The sequence below is a fragment of the Gorilla gorilla genome, chromosome 1 (genome assembly GCF_029281585.2).
Source record: "Gorilla gorilla gorilla isolate KB3781 chromosome 1, NHGRI_mGorGor1-v2.1_pri, whole genome shotgun sequence".
Lineage (NCBI taxonomy): Eukaryota > Metazoa > Chordata > Mammalia > Primates > Hominidae > Gorilla > Gorilla gorilla.
The window spans coordinates 80584795-80604742 of record NC_073224.2 but is presented as its reverse complement, the minus strand read 5'-3'; the positions used below and the strand labels follow the sequence as shown (position 1 = coordinate 80604742).

The 19948-nt window shown below is 38.4% G+C and overlaps 1 protein-coding gene across 7 annotated transcripts in view; it reads right to left on the bottom strand.

The window, feature by feature from the left end:
• Nucleotides 1-19948, bottom strand: part of COP1 (COP1 E3 ubiquitin ligase) — a 264678-nt gene that overhangs the window by 220742 nt on the left and 23988 nt on the right. For 3 of the 7 annotated variants that reach the window (XM_019026975.4, XM_019026987.4, XM_055377869.2), the window contains exons 3-4: nucleotides 12280-12377; nucleotides 222-298 (exon numbers count right to left, since the gene is read on the bottom strand). The exons of 2 other annotated variants lie outside the window; for them this stretch is intronic. In XM_019026975.4, coding sequence (XP_018882520.3) covers nucleotides 222-298; nucleotides 12280-12377 — 175 coding nt within the window. The remainder of the gene's footprint in view (nucleotides 1-221; nucleotides 299-12279; nucleotides 12378-19948) is intronic. 2 more of the 7 variants (XM_019026981.4, XM_019026996.4) reach the window with 1 other exon arrangement.

Sequence of the window (19948 nt, the reverse complement as noted above, 5' to 3'; positions counted from 1 at the left end):
GTTTCAATATAATCCTACCAGACCTTTCAAAATAGGATCACTCTAGTAAAGTACTACAGACAATGCAGTTAAGAAAGTTAGTTATTTGACTAGAACAATCCTAAACAATCTCCTTTAAGAAAAATCAATAATATACTAAACTTTAACATCTAACTAATATTAAACCAATAAAAACAACAAAATGAAATTTATTAAAAATAGTAATAAGAGTTGAAACATACGGTGCTACTCACTGAGTGGTCCAATTTGAACCTCTTTTCCTCAAATCTTTGCTTCTGTTTAAGAATGAGTTCATTCACTGAAAACAGAAACAAAATAAAAAGCACACATAATTTGTATTTTTGTTAAATGTATCATGTAATTCTTCGGTTTAGATAGATTCTATTTTACCTATACATAGCCTCCAAATTCAAAACATGCTAAACAGAAAGTGTTAGCTTTTTATTTTATTTCAAATTAGAAAACAGTTTTGCTGCAGCTGCTACTACTACAACTACTATTACTATAGGAGAATTCTTCAGAATATGTGTTTTCCCTTACATGTTTCTCAATGATGACGCTATTGGCACTTGCTGAGAGAGAAATCCTCATTCACCACGTGAGACCATCACATGCCCCATATGTTAACAAGGCATGAGTAACTGAGTATCTACTATGAGTTAATAAGCACTAAAGACTTGCATTTGTTCTTTTTCTTTGTAATTCTTCTAAAAATACCATGGAAGACCCTTTTAGCTAACTATCCAAAAACCATCCTACTCTTTTTCTTGATAATAACATGACTTTTTTCCAAGTATCAGACTGCCATATAACTTTCAGAGAGGTTAGATTCCACCCCAACCCCATGTATTACTTTGACTAACCTAAGGCAATCTAGTCATTCATGCCCTTGCCAGTGGTTGATGTGGGGTTAAGTACGTAACCCAATTTTGACCAAAGAGAGATGTGCTATCTTTCAGAAAGAAAAGGATAGGAGAAAAAAACCATGCCTTCATAAGGGGATGATATCTGGAACTGTTTAGAGCCATCTTGCAACCTCAAGAATAGCCAGCCAAAAGACCAAGGTATATGCTGGCAATGGAAGAAAAGAACAAGAGAAAGAACCTGACAATACCACTGAACCACTGTTAACTAGTTCTAAAAATTCTATTCCCGTGAATCGATACATTTTCCACAATGTTTAACCACTTTAAATTGGATCTATTTTTCTACAACCAACAAATATAAACTGACACAAAAAACTGATTTTTTTTTTAAAAAGGGAAACTACCACTAGGCTAGGTAGGCACTTTATAGACAATATCTTACAGATTATTCTCCCCAATTAGAGATGAAGAAGTATTAGCACAGAGAGCATAAGGAACTTACGCATGGTGACATATACAATGAGACAATGCTGAGAATATAGACCCAACTGTCTGATACTTCCCACTATATCACAATGCAAGTATAAATATTTTTGAAAACAACAAACAGATACCAAGCTCATAAGGATCCAAGCTTCAAAGACACAATCCAAGGTCTCAAGCAACTCAGACTAGCAAGACAGATGCATATGATACAGTACTCGTAATATAATGTGATAATCAGTACTATCATTAAAATAGATTTACAAAGTATACACGCAGAGATCAATCAAAATGTTAACAAGCACACTTCATATAGAAGGCAACATTAGAAATGGGCCATAATAGGCACACAGGGGCTCACTAAGCAAAAATAAAAGTGAAGAAAAATTCAGGTGAGAGAGAGAGAGAGAGAGATGTGTGTCGTGTGTGTGTGTGTGTGTGTGTGTGTGTGTGTGTGTGTGTGTGTGTGTAGGAGATACAATGATTTAAAATCAATATAGTAATCCCAGCACTTTGGGAGGCCAAGGCAGGTGGATCACCTGAGGTCAGGAGTTCGAGACCAGCCTGGCCAACATGGCAAAACCCTGCCTCTACTAAAAATAGAAAAATTAGCCTGACATGGTGGCACGTGCCTGTAGTCTCAGCTACTCGGGAGGCTTAGGAAGGAGAATCACTTGAACCCAGGAGGTAGTGAGCCAAGATCGTGTAACTGCACCGCAGACTAGGAGACTCCATCTCAAAATAAATAAATAAATAAACAAGTAAGTAAGTAAAATCAATACAGCTAAAACAAGGGTTATAGTGATCTTGTGAATGATTCACAGGGATTAAGAACTAAGCCTGGAAATGTAGGCAGATCAGAGCCAGATTGTGAAGGGCCTGAACTGCAGATACCTTACACAAGAAAAGTGATTATAATCCAGATAAAGGAGAGAGCATGAAATAATTCAGTGGGAATAAAGAGGAGTAAGTCAGTAAGAGGTCAGTGTCACAGTTATGAATTTAACCATTTGAAGAAAAATAGTGACTGTTAAATACTTTACATGAATATGCCACATTGAATTTTACCACAAAATCTTATATATCATTATATTTGATTCTCAATAACAATACTGTAAGATCAAACATTTTTTTCAAGAGCAACTCTATTAACTAAAGATCAAGCCTGTATTTATTTATTTTATTTATTTATTTATTGAGACAGGGTGTGACTCTGTCACCCAGGATGGAGTGCAGTGGCGTGATCTTGGCTCACTGCAACCTCCACCTCCCAGGCTCAAGCCATCCTCCCATCTCAGCCTTCCCAGCAGCTAGGACTACAGGTGCACACCACTCCACCCGGCAAATTTTTGAATCTTTTATAGAGACAGGGTTTCACCATGTTGCCCAGGCTGATCTTGAACTCTTGGCCTCGAGTGATCCGTCTACCTTGGCCTCCCAAGTGCTGGATTACAGGCATGAGACACCATGCCCAGCCAAGGTAGATTAAGCCTGTAAAGGCCACAAAATTGAATTACAAAATAAAGCTACAGCAAATGATGGCAAAAATAAAGTGTAAACAAACAATGTATTAACTGGCTTGCCATGTCATATAAAGACATTTAAATTCTATATTTACCAAACGAAGTTTTTTACTACTGTATCAGATTTTTCATGGAGTTACTTGAAAAAATGGTTTTTTTTTTCTTCTTTAAAAACGATATCCTAGGCTGGGCACAGTGGCTCATGCCTATAATCCCATTATTTAGGGAGGCTGAGGCAGGCAGACAGCTCGAGCCAGGAGCTGGAGACCAGCTTGGGTAACATAGCAAAACCCCGTCTCTACAAAAAAATACAAAACTTTCCCAGGTGTGGTGGTACATGCCTGAATTCCCAGCTACTCAGAAGGCCTAGGTGGTAGGACTGCCTGAGCTCCAGAGTTCGAGGCTGCAGTGAACCATGGTCACGCCACTGTACTCCAGCCTGCATGACAGAGAGAGATGCTGTCTCAAAAAAATAAAAATTTTTAAAAAACTATATCCTACAACAAACAATGGTTACCCATGGAAAATAAAAGAAGTGATTTTATTTAGTACACTCAGCTTAAGTGTTTCTTCATAAAGGGGTATTTTATTATTTTTGTACTTCAAACATTTAACAGAAAAAAATCTCTTAAAATGCAAGGTATATACACTGGACTCAACATTCAAATGTCTATATATGTATATATGAAAGTCATTAGAGTCACACATTTAGTGGGAAAATCCTTTCAAAACTATGTCACAGCTTACAAACAAGAATAGCAAAATGGTGAATTCCATTCCATAACTTTGAAAACTTATTTTAAAAGCAATGCTTACCTATTAGCAGAAGACATCAGCTAGCATCTTATTTATACTATAGATTAAAGCATTTAATGATCAGTGTCTGTCTTGTCCACCATCGTGGTCCCTGACGCATAGCAGGCACCTGGTATTTGCTGAATGAATGAATGAATGAAATCTTGATGACATGCTCCTGGATTTTAAGTGTGGCATGCTACGTTTGGCTAACACTTTCACATTTCCAATTAAGATAAGCCTTAATTTGAAACCATCATCAATTCTTAGAATTCATACCTAAACCTAAGGATGTTATACATTTGTTAATTATAATTCTACAGAGCCTTACAACATCCACAGTACTAAGAACAAACATTTCTTAGTGCTAAAAAAAATGCATTTTAATGCTAAAGACTCCATTCAAGCAACGGTCTTTTTAGAGGCAGAACAGTACAGTAAAAGCACAGATGCTTGAGCCAAATTGCCTAAGACCAAATTCTAATTTCACCACTTTGGCTGTATAACTTGACACAAGTTACTCAACCTGTCTATGCCTTAGTTTCCTCACCTAAGGAATGAGGATGATAAAAGCAGTACCCATCTCACAAGCCTGCCATAAGGATTGACTTCATGTACATACAGGATTGAAAACAGTGACTGACAGTAGTAAGGACTTTTATATGCATCAGCCATTTTTTTTTTAAACAGGGATTTTACACATTGCAAGCATACTGTATTTTTTATTAGTGGCTAAGAGGATTATTAATTAGAGAGGTAAGAAAATTCAATTGACGATTTTCTTTTTTTTTTTTGAAACAGTCTCGCCCTGTCGCCCAGGCTGGAGCGCAATGGTGCGATCTCGGCTCACCGCAACCTCCACCTCCTGGGTTCAAGCAATTCTCCTGCCTCAGCCTCCCAAGTAGCTGGCATTACCGGTGCACACCACCACACTTGGCTAATTTTTTGTATCTTTAGTAGCGACAGGGTTTCACCATGTTGGCCAGGCTGGTCTAGAACTCCTGACTTCGTGATCCGCCCATGTCAGACTCCCAAAGTGCTGGGATTACAGGCGTGAGCCACCACCCCTGACCTACAAATTTTATATATAGAGAGAAAGGTAGAGAAAAAGACAGCTGGGTGGGTGGGGGGAGTACGGGGGAAAGGAAGGAAGGAAGGAAGGGAAGAAGGAAGCGAGGGAGGGAGGGAGGGAGGAAGGGAGGAAGGGAGGGAAGAAGGAAGGGAGGGAGGGAGGGAGGGGAAAAAAGCAAGCAAGCAAGCAGGCAAGCAAGGGAGCTTAGAAAGCAAGCTTTGGCAGGAGTGGAGTACACCTGCAGAGTATATAGGGAGTGGTAATGGGGAGGGGTGGTAACGGAGGGTCGGACTTCCAGCCCTTACCTGAATCAGCCTTTCAGGATCAGGAGAGGGAAAGAGAGCATTCAAGACCAAGGGAGGCAGAGAGGAGCAGACAGAGTATGCACACTGGAGGGAAGTAAGGGAGAAACAGAAGAGAATGAGAGAAAATGCTGTGGAAGGTAGAGAAAGATGCAGGGAAGGGAAGTCAGGAGGAAGAGGGGCTATAGTGTAGTGCTTACAGCAGGAAAGAAAGAAAATCATATTATCTATCTCAATGAAAATGTATATGACTCTAATGACCAAGAGTCATTATTTGGTTTCCAACTCTTTCTTTTCATCAAAATTGAAAAAAATGCCTGACTTGTTAATAGGGCATCTAAAATTTTTTGTGTGACAATAAATCAGTAAGTGCTTCTTTAGCACAAAATTCAAAAGGAAGGCAAAGAAATGAGTCATGTTGCTGTAAAAACGCCTTCAAGTCCCATCAACTTAATTAATATAAACAAGGTTTCTCAAGACTCACACATTTAAAATAAAAATTACACAAAGGAAATGGAATCCTCGTCGTAGTAATATTCATCAATGCCACTTAAACTACTTGGGGAGAAGGATACCACGCACCTTGGTAAACGGTACATTCACTATAGAATTTTATGTCTAAGACTTCATAAAATTATGTGTAATATTTATTTGTTTGATCAATTGTATACTACTACTAATTAAATAACAACATAGGAAACATATTTAAGACTTCTTAATGCTTAAGAGGAAATTAAGTTCAAAAAAAACTTTTAAGTGTGTAATTTCTATATACAAAGCATACCTTGGAGAAATCGCAGGTTCGGTTCTAGGCCCCACAATAAAGCAAGTCACATGAATTTTGGTTTCCCAATATACATAAAAGTTCTGTTTACGCTATACCGTAGTTTAAGTATTATGTCTTTAAAAAAAAAGTATTAATATATACGTTTATTAAAAAATACTTTATTGCTAAAAAATGCTAATGACCATCTGAGCCTTTGGCAAGTCATAATCTTTCTGCTGGCAGAGAGTCTTGCCTCCATGTTGACGGCTGCTGACTGATCAGGGTGGTAGTCACTGAAGACTAGGCTGGCTGTGGCAATTTCTTAAAAGAACACAATGACGAAGACTGCTGAATCAACTGATTCTTCCTTTCACAAAAAATTTCTCTATAGCCTGCAATGTTACATGATAGCATCTTTCTCACAGTAGAATTTCTTTCAAAGTTAGTCAACCTCCGAAGCCCTCTTGCTGCTTTATCAACTAAGTTTATGTAATATTCTAAATTCTTTGATGTCATTTCAACAATGTTCACAGCATCTTCACCAGGAGTAGATTTCATCTCAAGAAACCACTTTCTTTGTTCATCCATAAGAAACAATTCCTCATCTGTTTAAGTTTTATCATGATAGTACAGGAAAATTCAGTCACATCTTCAGGCTCCATTTCTAATTCTAACTCTCTGGCTACTTCCTCCACATATGCAGTTACTCCCTCTACTGAAGTCTTGAACCCTTCAAAGTCATCCATGACGGCTGGAATCAACTTCCACCAAACTCCTTTTAATGTTGATATTTTGACCTCCTCCCATGAAACGTGAGTGTTCTTAATGGCATCTAGAATGGTGAATCCTTTCCAAAAGGTTTTCCATTTACTTTGCCCAGATCTCAGAGGACTCATTATCACTATGGCAGTTATTACGAAATGTGTTTCTTCAATAATAAGACCTGAAAGTCAAAATTACTCCTTGATTTATGGGCTGCAGAATGGATACTGTGTTAGCAGTATGAAAACAACCTTACTCTCTTTTGTACATCTCTATCAGAGCTCTTGGGTGACCAGGTGCATTGTCAATGAGCAGTAATATTTTGAAAGGAATCTTTTTTTCTAAGCAGTAGGTCTCAACAGTGGTCTTACGATATTCAGTAAATCACACTGAAAAGAGATATGCTGTCTTCAGGCTTTGTTGTTCTATTTGCAGAGCACAGACACGGTAGATTTAGCATAATTCTTAAGGGCTCTAGGATTTTCAAAATGGTAAATGAGCAGTAGCACTTAAAGTCACCAGCTGCATCAACCCCCATCAAGACAGTCAGCCTGTCCTTGGAAGCTTTGAAGGCAGGCACTGACTTCCCTCTCCAGCAATTAAAGTCCTAGATGGCATCTTCTTCCAAAAGAAGTCTGTTAGGCTAGGCGCGGTAGCTCACGCCTGTAATCCCAGCACTTTGGGAGGCCGAGACTGGTGGATCACGAGGTCAGGAGATCAAGACCATCCTGGCTAACACAGTGAAACCCCGTCTCTACTAAAAATACAAAAAATTAGCCGGGCTTGGTGGTGGGCGCCTGTAATCCCAGCTACTCAGGAGGCTGAGGCAGGAGAATGGCATGATCCCAGCAGGTGGAGCTTGCAGGGAGCCGAGATCGCACCACTGCACTCCAGCCTGGGCAACAGAGCGAGACTCCATCTCAAAAAAAAAAAAAAAAAAAAAGAAGGCTGTTATATCTACACTGAAAATCTGTCATTTACTATAGCCACCTTCAACAATGATTTTTACCTAGATCTTCTGGATAATTTGCTACAGCTTCTACATCAGCACTTGCTGCTTCACCTTGTACTTCCATGTTATGGAGATGGCTGTTTTCCTTAAATCTCTTGAACCAACGTCTGTTAGCTTCAAACTTTCCTTCTGTAGCTTCCTCACCTCTCTGAGCCTTCAGAGAATTTAGGAGAGTTAGGGTCTTGTTCTGGATAAGACTTTGGCTTAAGGGAATGTTGTGGCTGGTATATATCCAGACTTCTAAACTTTCTCCATATCAGCAATAAGCGATTTTGCCTTCTTATCATTCGTGTCTTCACTGGAGTAGCACTTTTAATTTCGTTCAAGAACTTTTCCTTTGCATTCACACCTTGGCTAAAAGATCTCAGTGACATTCTTCTGAGCACACAGAGATATGAAGTGAGCACATGGTAGTGGAAAAGTGGCATCAAGAGACTTAATGCAGGGTTGCCACAAACTTTCAATTTGTTAAAAAAAAAATGCAACTTCTATAAAGTGCAATAAAGCAAAGTACAATAAAAGTATGCCTGTATATACAATTTTGTTACAGAAAAGTACTACAGGCAGATCAGTCAGAATTTCAAGCACGGAAATAGATTATAAAGATAAAACTATGTGTGTGATATGAAATTTAAGTAGAAGTTCATAAAAAAAGGTAATGAATGAAATTTCTGGTATTGAATAAAAAGCTTACTTATATATTTTTAAATCAATATTTAAGTAACAAATCACTATGACATTTAGATTCCACTGGTTACATTTTAAAAAGTGATAAAACAGTTCTGAAGTAATCATTTTTATAATACTCCAGAATTTACTCTCTTTTTTAAAACTTTATTTAATTATTTTTGAGACAGAGTCTCTGCTTTGTTGCCCAGGCTGGAGTGGAATGGTACAATCATAGCTCACTGCAGCTTCAAAATCCTCAGGCTCACATGATCCTCTCACCTCAGCCTCCCAAGAAGCTAGGACAACAGTTGCATACCAACATGCCTGGCTAATTTTTTATAGAGACAAGGTCTCGCTATATTGCCCAGACTGGTCTCAAACTCATGGCCTCGAATAAGCCTCCTGCCTCAGCCTTCCAAAGTGTTAGGATTATAGGTTTGAGCCACTGCACCTGGCCAAAATTGTATTCTTTACAATCACTTAAAGTTATGACGAAAAAATTTTAATGCAAACTTAAAAATATGCAAGGATCATCACTTTTCAAAATTTTCATATGAGTTATACAAGCAAAAAGTTTTAAAGAGTACTGCTATAGAAATTGTGTGGACCAGTCCTCTACCTATGACTAGGCATTGGAAGTGCAAGGTCTTAACCTATCAATTAAGTAGGTGCAAGGATGCCAAGAACATCTCGGAATCATATAACATATGCTCAATTACTTTACCAGGCTAAGAGGAAATCTGAAATCATTTTAAAAGGCTCTAGGTCTTCTTAACCCAACTAAGAACTGCAGGCATTATGCAAATCATGCCATCTTAAGCTGAAGCAATGAAAATAACTTAGAAGACATTTTTTAGTATAGAAAAAAACAAGTGATATTCCACTTTCAGGAACACATGGATCGACATATCTCAATGACATCACTCTGAGCCAACAGGAGATAGTCTCTACATACCTAGTGTAAGACCTTAGGATTTGGCTATCACTGAACAAAGGACATGGCTAGAAGAGGTAATCAGCAGAAAAACACAAATAGATGTATCAGGATGAAATGTTATTTCCACAGTTGACAATATAATCCCACTGAAAGCTGCACCAGAGATGACCGTCAAGATAACTTCTAGCTTAAAAAATCAGTAATTGGGCCAGGGGCGGTGGCTCGCACCTGTAATCCCAGTACTTCGGGAGGCCGAGGTGGGTGATCACGAGGTCAGGAGTTTGAGACCAGTCTGGCCAACATAGTGAAACCCTGTCTCTACTAAAAATACAAAAAATTAGCAGGGTGTGGTAGTGTGCGCCTATAATCCCAGCTACTAGGGAGGCTGAGGCAGGAGAATCGTGTGAGCCCAGGAGGTGGAGGTTGCAGTGAGTCAAGATCATGCCATTGCACTCCAGCCTGGTTGACGGTGCGAGACTTTGTCTCAAAAAAACAAAATGAAAAAAAAAAAAAAAAAAAAAGCAGTAATTGGCCAGGCACAATGGCTCACATCTGTAATCCCGACACTTTGAGAAGCTGAGGCAGGAGGATCACTGGAGCCCAGGAGTTTGAGACCGGCCTGGAAAACATAGTGAGACCTTGTCTCTACAAAAACAAACAAAAATAGCCAGGTATGGTGGCGCATGTCTGTAGTCCCAGCTACTTGGGAGGCTGAGGTGGGAAGATCACCTGAACCAGGGAGATCAAGGCTGCAGTGAGCCATGATCGCACTACTGCACTCCAGCGGGTAATACAGTGGGGCGCTGTTTCAAAAAAAAAAAAAAAAAAATCAGTAAATGTGACTTCACTGTTCATTAGATACATATATTTGAGAATATCTAAGGCCAGGCGCAATGACTCACACCTGTAGTCCCAGCACTTTGGGAGGCTGAGGCGGGAGGATCGCTTGAGTCCAGGAGTTCGAGACCAGCCTATACAACATGGTGAAACCCCGTCTCTACTAAAAACACAAAAATTAGCCAGGTGTAGTGGCGCACGCCTGTGATTCCAGCAACCAGAGAGACTGCGGCAGGAGAATCCTTGAACCTGGGAGGCGGAGGCTGCAGTGAGCCGAGATCGTGCCACTGCACTCTAGCCTGGGCAACAGAGTGAGACGCTGTCTCAAAAAAAAAAAAAAAAAAAAAAAAAAGAGAATATATATAATGTAGGGGATCACTTTCCAGCTTAAGTGGCAGTATATTTTTATATTCCTTCCATACTCATATATAACTCTCTCTCACTATTTAGAAACTCACAAAACAGAATTTCAAACTTGTGAACTAACGAATGTTGCCTGAAAAATCTAGTAAACACCAAAATCTTTAGAACATCACATTCCTTTATATATTTAACCACTCCAAAAGAGTAAGTAGTTTTCCAAAGTTATGACTACAGAAAAAGCATAGTGATCTTTAGTGATCCTAGATTCCACAGGGCAGCATCAATCCAAATTTACAAGCTCAGGGACAAAGGATTTTGCCCTACAGGATGTGGTTTCCCTATTATCTAAACTAGGCCATCAAGTCTCATCCTGCAAGGTACCATGCCACTCAATATTTCTCTCTTTGCTCTTTTCCTAAGTTCCTTCTCCAAGTTTGCCATAAAACTTCAGCCACTTAGAAGAATTTGTCATTCTAGCAGAAAATCTTCAATTCCTTTAAGCACCCCTTTCTGCTATGTAATCCTCCAGTGATTTTCCTTCATAAAAAAAAATTACAGTGAAGAGTAACAAGAGAAAAAACTATTGTAGCTAAGGCACTTTTAGAGCAGATAAAAAGGAAAACCATAGCTGAATACGTTCAAATTCATAATTTATTTTAAACAACAATTTGAGCTAAAAATCAAACTGCCACCAAAGTACTAACAGGTCAGAATCTAATACAAAAGTAGTCACCACACCCTAACTCTGAGGATATTAGTCTTTAAAATGCAGAATTGACCTTTTTGATATATAATCCCAAGAGTGCCCTACTTCGTGCCTATTCATACCTGATAATTAATCTGTAGCTTATTATTCATTCCCAAAACACTCAGATTAAAGGTTTCCTACAATATCTTAGGGTAGTTAACATGCAGAATTTTTCTGATATTCACAGTTGGTTCTGACTAGTTATTATTTCCGATCATTTATCATTTATACTTAAGGATTCCCTATTCATGTCTCTCTTCTCTAGTTCTTACCACTCCTCTCTCAAAAGTTCTCCTCCATGTATTCCTTCCCAAGTTCTTAATTTCTAATTGCCTCCCTAGTTCAGATTCTCTTCACCCATTCACTCCCAACTCAGCAAGCATCACACCCAAGTTTTTTTGTCCCCCTGCCCTCAATATTCAACAAACCTGGGTTCCCGAGACCCATGGACTCTTTCTCACTTCTGCCGCAAAAGCAGAAAGAGTAGGGATGTATAACACTTCACAGGGACACCTAAAGGTGTTCAGAACTGCTGCCATTTTTGTTAAACCTCACATCCAGTCTGTCATCTACATCAGCAGTCCCCAACCTTTTTGGCACCAGGGACTGGTTTCATAGAGAACAATTCTTCCAGACCGAAGGGAGGTGGGAGGGATGGTTCCAGGATGAAACTGTTCCACCTCAGATTATCAGGCATCAGATTCTCATAAGGAGCATGCAACCTAGATCCCTTGCATGTGCAGTTCACAATCAGGTTCATACTCCTCTGAGAATCTAATGCCACCCACTGATCTGACAGGAGACAGAGCACAGGCGGTAGTGCTCGCTCACCTGCCAGCCCCTCACCTCCTGCTGTGCAGCCCAGTTCCTAATAGGCCACAGACTGGTACCAGTCCATGGCCCAGGGGTCCCTGATCTACACAATAATCTAAAAGTTTTATGAATTTTTTAATAAAACTTGAAAATAATAAAATACTAACAATGTATACAATCTATGTCACAACCCAAGAAGAGGAAAGCACTGTGGTATACAGTAGAGAGAGACTTGTTTATCACTAAGGTAGGTTTTCTGAATAAATTAGTGCTAGCACACAATTTTGGGGATTGAAATATTTTTTAAATAAAAATCATTCCAAAGACTCACCCAAGAAATTAGGATACAGATGGTCAATATTGTCCACAACATAGTTACACTTGGGACATCTATTATTGTCCTCCAAACTCTGATGAATACACTTGTAGCTATTAGTAGGGGGGGAAAAAAAAGGCTTAATTAAATCAATGAAAAATTAATAAACTGGTCACAAAATAATGACTATTAGTCTCCTATTCCTCATTTTCAACATAACTAATCTAACAAATTTATTTTTGTTTATATTTTTACATTATCAACAGGATATACAGGGCACTTACTGGGTAAACAGTACACAAAATTTATTTCAAACCAAACTCAAACATCAAGGACACTGTATACAAATTTAAAAAGCTGTACTCCCTAAATTTTAAGTTTATGCAATTTAGATAGTTCATAACAACACCAGAAAAGCTAATGCTTACAGCTCAGTTAAGCAAACAGACTATTCATATTATTGGCCTGCTAATACCCTTAATACTCAGAGTTCATTCAAATAAAAAAGAGAAACAGAAAACTCAACGAAAGACAAAAATTAGTCAATAAACATGAGAAAACCATCATCTTCACGAGTCACAAAAAGCTGATTTAAAATTATATACTAGATTTTACCAATCAGGATGGAAAAATAAAATACTGCCAGTAAGGCACAACGGCTCATGCCTGTAATCCCAACACTTTAGGAGGCAGAGGCAGGAAGATCACTTGAGGCCAAGAGTTCAAGACCAGCCTGGGGAACATAGCAAGACTCCATTAGTACAGAAAATGAAAAAATTAGCCAGGCATGATAGCATATGCAGCTACTTGGGAGGGTGAGGCAGGAGGATCACTTGAGCCCAGGAGTTCAGGGCTACAGTGAGCCATGATTATGCCAGTGCACTCCAGCCTGAGTGACAGAATGAGACCCTGTCTGAAAAAAAGAGAAAAAAAGACAAAACAAAATAATGTCATAGTTAAAGAGTATATGTGGATATGAACAATCTCAACTACTGTTACAGAAAATGTTAACCAGCACAACTTTCCTAGAAGGCAAGTTGCAGGAAAAACCTTAAGGTTTTTATATACCCTTTTGAATATTTTACTTCTAGGAATTTATCCTAAGGAAATATATATTTAGAAGGGTGTTTAATACAAGGTTATCTGTAAATAGCAAAATAAAACAGAAGCAACCTAAACACTAAGAAATTGACTAAATAAATTTGTAAACATCAATCCAATACAATGCTATACAGCCATCCAATACAAATTATTGTAATTTGTATGCCATAAAAATAAACTACTCACAGTTATTGCTAGAGAACTGTGATTACAGAAAATTTTCCCTTTCTTACATTATATATTTCTATAATGTTAAACCTTTTACATTTGTGTGCCTCCCTATTAAAAAAAAACACTCCTTAAGTATTTTTCACCAAATCATGGAAAAGTGTCAAACTGGTATGAGAAAAAAATATTAAAAAAAAAAGAAAAAAGAAAAAAATGTTATTATACATATTGCTGAATAAAAATGACAATCTATAACACAGTGGATATAATATAATCCCACTTCTCTTAAAAAATTATATATGTGTACATTTAAAATAAACCATAAAAGACAATCCTCACAATGTTAACAGTATTTGTTTCTGGGTCATATAATTATGGGAAATGTTTTCTTTGTAGATGTCTTTAATTCAGGTTTCTATAATAAATATTACTGGTAACACTCAGGAAAAAAATGATTTCCAAGAAATTACAAAGGTGATCTGTAAAAATCATTCCTACAGAGAAAGTACCTCTTTTATTATGTATCCAAATTACTATAAATTTACTTGAGCTTTGTAAACTGAAGTTGATTTTTATATCCACTTACCTTCCCCCTCCACCTTAACAAAATACAAAATAAAACAAACAAAAAAATAAAAACCTACATTCCCCAGGTTTCGCCCTTCTGGTATCAACTACTTTCACATCTCACATTTGTTACTTTCAAGATAAGTAAAAAGGAGGAAGGTGTGAAGAATCAAAGTAACAGTGGTCTTTGGCAAATCACAGGGACCTAAAGACTGAAGTAAATGCCAGGCATATAATGGATATGCAAATATCTACTGAAAAATGACATGCACAATGTTCCAAAAACAGTATCATCACCTCTTGCAACTCTGTCAAGGCTAGGATTACCATAATCACAAAATATGCCTCATGTATGACTGAAAATTTCCTACATGGAAATTTCACTGAAGGAAATAACATACTAAATCTTTATTTTCATTTTTATTACAAGGAAGAAGCATAACGTAGGCAAGCAAATACAATAGACTAAGAATCACAACATGAAGAAATTTATAGTCTGCTTAGGGAAAAAGGAAATGCGTTAACATTACCAGGAAATATACATACAAAATTTAACTCTTTTTTTAAAACAGCAGCCTGGGCAACATGGCAAAACCCTGTCTCTACAAAAAAAAAATAATACTAATAAATGCAAAAATTAGCTGGGCCTGGTTCTGCATGGCTTATGGTTGTAGCTAATCAGGAGGCTGAGGTTGCAGTGGGCAGAGATTGCATCACTACACTCCAGCCTGAGGGACACAGCGAGACTCTGTCTCAAAAAAACAACAAAAAATCAGCAAGTTCAAACAAAGCAAGTCATAGAGGAGAGACTCCGAAAGGTTATTAAAGATAAGAGATGGCCGGGAGCAGTGGCTCACACCTGTAATTCCAGCACTATGGGAGGCCGAGGCCGGCAGATCACCTGAGGTCAGGAGTTCGAGACCAGCCTGCCCAACATGGCAAAACCCCGTCTCTACTAAACATACAAAAAATTAGCTGGGCATGGTGGCAGGCACCTGTAATTCTGGCTACTCGGGAGGCTGAGGCAGGAGAATCGCTTGAACCCGGGAGGTGGAGCTTGCAGTGAACCAAGATCACACCACTGCACTCCAGCCTGGGCAACAAGAGCAAAACTCCATCCCCACCCCACTCCATCCCAAAAAAAGGTAAGAGACATGCTGGGCTGGGTATATCTGCTAATCCCAGTCATCCCAGCACTTTGGCAGGCCAAGGTGGGCAGATCACTTGAGGTCAGGAGAATTTTTTTTTTTAGTTTTTTTTTTAAAAAAGACAAGGCCGGGCGCAGTGGCTCACGCCTGTAATCCCAGCACTTTGGGAGGCCAAGGTGGGTGGATCACTTGAGGTCAGGAGTTTGAGACCAGCCTGGGCAACATGGTGAAACCCCCATCTCTACTAAAAATACAAGAATTAGCGGGCATGTTGGTGCACACCTATAGTCCTAGCTACTCAGTAGGCCGAGGCAGGAGAATTGCTTGACCCTGGGGAGCACAGGTTGCAGTGAGCCAAGATCACGCCATTGCACTCCAGCCTGGGCGACAAAGTGAGATTCCGTCTCAAAAAAAAAAAAATTACATAATAAAGATAAGAGATGGGTTGACAGATAAGTAGAAGGAGAACATTATGGGTTTTAGCAAATAACTTTTCTTTAAAATAAATGATAGAAAATGTGCATATGACAAGAACAAGCTAAGCTGTTAAGTCAGAGAGGAGTTTGTTAGGCTGGGTGCAGTGGCTCATGCCTGCAATCTCAGCTATTTGGTAGGCCGAGGCAGGAGGATTGCCTGAGCCCAGGAGTTTCAACCACCTCAGGCAATGTGGTGAAACCCCAACTCTACAAAAATTTTAAAAATTAGCCATGCATGGTGGCAGTGTGTCCCTGTGATCCTAGCTACTCAGGAGGCTGAAGCAGGAGGACTGCTTGAGCCCAGGAGGTCGAGGCTGCAGTAAGCCATGTTTGCACCACTGCACTCCAGCCTGGTGAGGGAGTGACACCCAGTCTCAAAAACAGAAAAAAATTTTTTTGTCAATATATGAGAAATTATTCCAAAATCTAGTAGAAACTCCTCTTTCTTTAGTATCCTAATCATATTCCACATCAATAGGCTTACTACACTATCTCTCAGACAAAAAAAAAAAAAGGGACATAGCTGGAAGTAACTGTCCTCACTAACACTAGTTCAAGTGATTTTTCTGCATTGCACTTGATAAAATCCATTATATTGTAAAATCTAAGTATATCAAATCACATACCACTGTATACAACTTAAGTGACAACAGGATGCATCGAGTGTATCTTAGAGCATCTACTACTTCACTACCACCCCAAAAGAGACCTGCCTTAGTTTGAGAAATAGTTACTATCTTATCCTGTACTTATTTCTGTATGTGCCTATCAGCCCTTCTTCTATTTGGTCATTAAATGCAAGGATTTGTTTTACCCTCTGTACCCTTAATGTTTAGCACAATATCCTGTTAAAAGAATTCAAACTCAGTAAATGTTGAATGCATGAAAGAGTAGATACAGCCAGGAAAGCAACATACGCCTGTCTGCTGCCTTCTGGATCATATAAAACAAACTACAAATTTTCAGTATTTCTTACCCCAGTAACTCTAATTCATTCTCATTCATCTAATCTACTTGACCATTACCAGCCTGCATACAAAGCTTTGGATACTAAGAGAAGGATAAGTATCTAGATTAGTGCTCAACAACAGGTGGGCATAACAAAGAGGTAAAAGGGACACATATCTCGGGTCCACCTGAGAAATTTTCAAGCTACTCACACTGCAACTCTTAAAAATAATTATTTTAATTCTGCTGATATAAATGGGTACCTATTTCCTCTATTAAATATGTATCTGCTAATAAAAAATGTGTATTTCTCTATAGATGTATATGGTTGTTTCTTCTACTATGTATATACTTGCTAACAAATGTAAATATCTTTTTATATCTATGTAAACAAGGATGAGTAGATATAAACAACTGTAAGTAATCAGAAAATTCTAGAAAAAAGAATAAACTATAACAAGAACAGCCAGGACAAATTAGGACCAGTCATTACATCTAATAACCAGGTGTAAAGAAAGACCAAAAGTATGGTGCAAGATGATGGATTAGCCAAGAGTCTCAAAAGGCAATTTCACACTCAGGCTTGATCACCCACATGCTGAGAGATGACGATGCTGAAGGACCCCATTAATTGTAACTAACTTGTAATGAAGCAAAATAGTAAATCAGGGCTTGGTAGACATACGGTACAGGGCACAAGCTGGAGGCAGCAAATGGGCAAAGACAAAGAGCCAATTTTATCTCTACGTTATGTAAAAGTCAGATTTCTTATTATATCATTGTATTTCAGTTAGGCTACAGATACAGGTAACAGTAGGTTCTCAAGTGGGAATAAATAAAGTGAAAGAAGTTCCTGCTATATTGTCTCCAAATTGCTACTAGGAAAGACATTTTCACTTGGGATGAGGGAAAAACAGCTGATGTGGTCCAATTTGATTTAGTGGTAATAATTTGGATGAGCTTTGAAGTGGTATACTGCTTGAATCCAGCTTACCAGCCAGAATTTACGTTACTAGAAAGTTGACACAAGAGGCTACGGTTAATGACTGAAGTTCCATAGCCCTCACATGTTAGGAAAGAGTAAATAATTATAAACTTTTGCTTTAAACAAAACTGCAAAAAAAAAAAAAAAAAACAATTAGTATAGCAAGCCTGATGTTGGAATTGACAGCCTCCAGTTTTAATAGTTCCTGCCAACATTATGGCCTCTATCCTATTAAAACCTGCTCTCCAGTGGGTATCTTAAAACACATTCTCGGCCGGGTGCAGTGGCTCACGCTTGTAATCCCAGCACTTTGGGAGGCCGAGGCGGGCGGATCACAAGGTCGCGAGATCGAGACCATCCTGGCTAACATGGTGAACCCCGTCTCTACTAAAAGTACAAAAAATTAGCCGGGCATGGTGGCACACGCCTGTAATCCCAGCTACTCGGGAGGCTGAGGCAGGAGAATCGCTGGAATATCCGGGAGGTGGAGGTTACAGTGAGCGGAGATCGAGCCACTGCACTCCAGCCTGGTGACAGAGCAAGACTCCATCTCAAAAAAAAAAATCAAACAAATAAACAAAAAAAAAAACATGTTCTCATCAGGGTATAACGTAAAAATGAAATTGTATTATAATAAGGATCTAAGCCTAAATTGTTTTGAGAGCAGGAGGTAAAGCTATTTAAGAAAGCAATGGGGCTTTCCAACAATGACCTAAAGACAACACGAAGATTATAAATTTATTGAAAAGCCCTAGCCTGTCCATTTATAAGGTCAATCAGTAATTTATTCCACTTCACAACACAGTGAAAAAAGGTCACTGAACTGATCGAGGGCCTTTTTTAAAAAATGCCACAATGGATATGTAAGTTACAGGACACTCAAGAAAATTAAAAACCTCACTTCACAATCTATTTCGTATTTCAACACTTTTAAATCTATAAAAAGAGGAGGAATTGAAGGAGTAAAAAGAGAATGAGGAAGAAGAGGAACAGGGCAGCAGCAGCAGAGTGAGTAACTTGACAAAGGTTAGGTAAGTTTCAGAACCAGAAGTAGAATCCTGGTCTAACAATATCAAGAACTTGTTCTTTTAGCGCTAGATGAGTACTTCTCAAGGGAGGAAAATTTTGTCCCCCAAGGGGTATCTGCAATGTCTAGAGCATTTTTGGTTGTCACAACTGCAGAGATGGGCAGGGGTGGTACTGGGTAGGGGTCAAGTATACTGCTAAACAATCTACAAAGCACAGTGCAGTCACCTACGACAAAGAATTATCTGGTCTAATATGTCAATAGTGACAAGGTTGAGAAAGCCTACTCTAGATCACCTAATTTTCCAGAATAATCATAATCCAAAATCTCTGAAAAAAACATATGGTTTCCTATGGAATGCTAAGATGCTAGGTCAATTTATGGACCAAAGAGAACACTACTGCTGAACAATGGCCTGAAAAGGCCAAGACCATACCTGTATCAGCCCCAAAGCAAGACACACATGTCCAGAATTTCATTGGCAATACAGAGCAGAAAGTGATTCGCGAATCATAATGTCAATGATATACCAGAAAATAAAAAGTATTCAAGAAAGTAAAATGACTTAAAAAAATAGTAAAAGGATTCTGAAAGAATACCTAATCATTCCTTTTCCTGTGATAACCTCTGAGGAGGTAGGTAAGAAAAACTAGATAAAGGTGGACATTTGTATTTTATATTACATCTTCCTGTACAATGACTTTTTTTAAAGCAATAATATACATTGCTGTTATCATTTTAATACTTTATTTTATAAGAAAGAATATAGATAATACAAGCTAAGAAAGTGATTTTTATTTAAAGCTTTTTAAGTGACTAGCAGAGGGAATACACCTATCACTAAAGCATCATGCTCCAGATGAAACGAAAGATCTTACAGACTAGTGTTAATACCCAATACTCTTCATGATGAAGGGATATAAATCTGCCCGATATCATATCCAACTTCAGCATAAAATTACGGGCCTGATTTCAATATGAATTAGGATATAAGGAGTATTAGAACACAAGGTATACTAAGGCTAAAATAATATGCCAACAGAATAGGTTTAAAAATAAGCAAAAATAATTAAAAATACACAGATTACACATCCATCAGGATGGCTACTATCAAAAACCAACAACAGAAAATAAGAGTTGGCAAGGATGTGGAAAAATTGGAACTCTTATGCACTGTTGGTGAGAACATAAAATAGTGCAGCCCCTATAGAAAACAGTATGGCAGTTTCTCAAAAAATTACAAACAAAATTACCACATGATCCA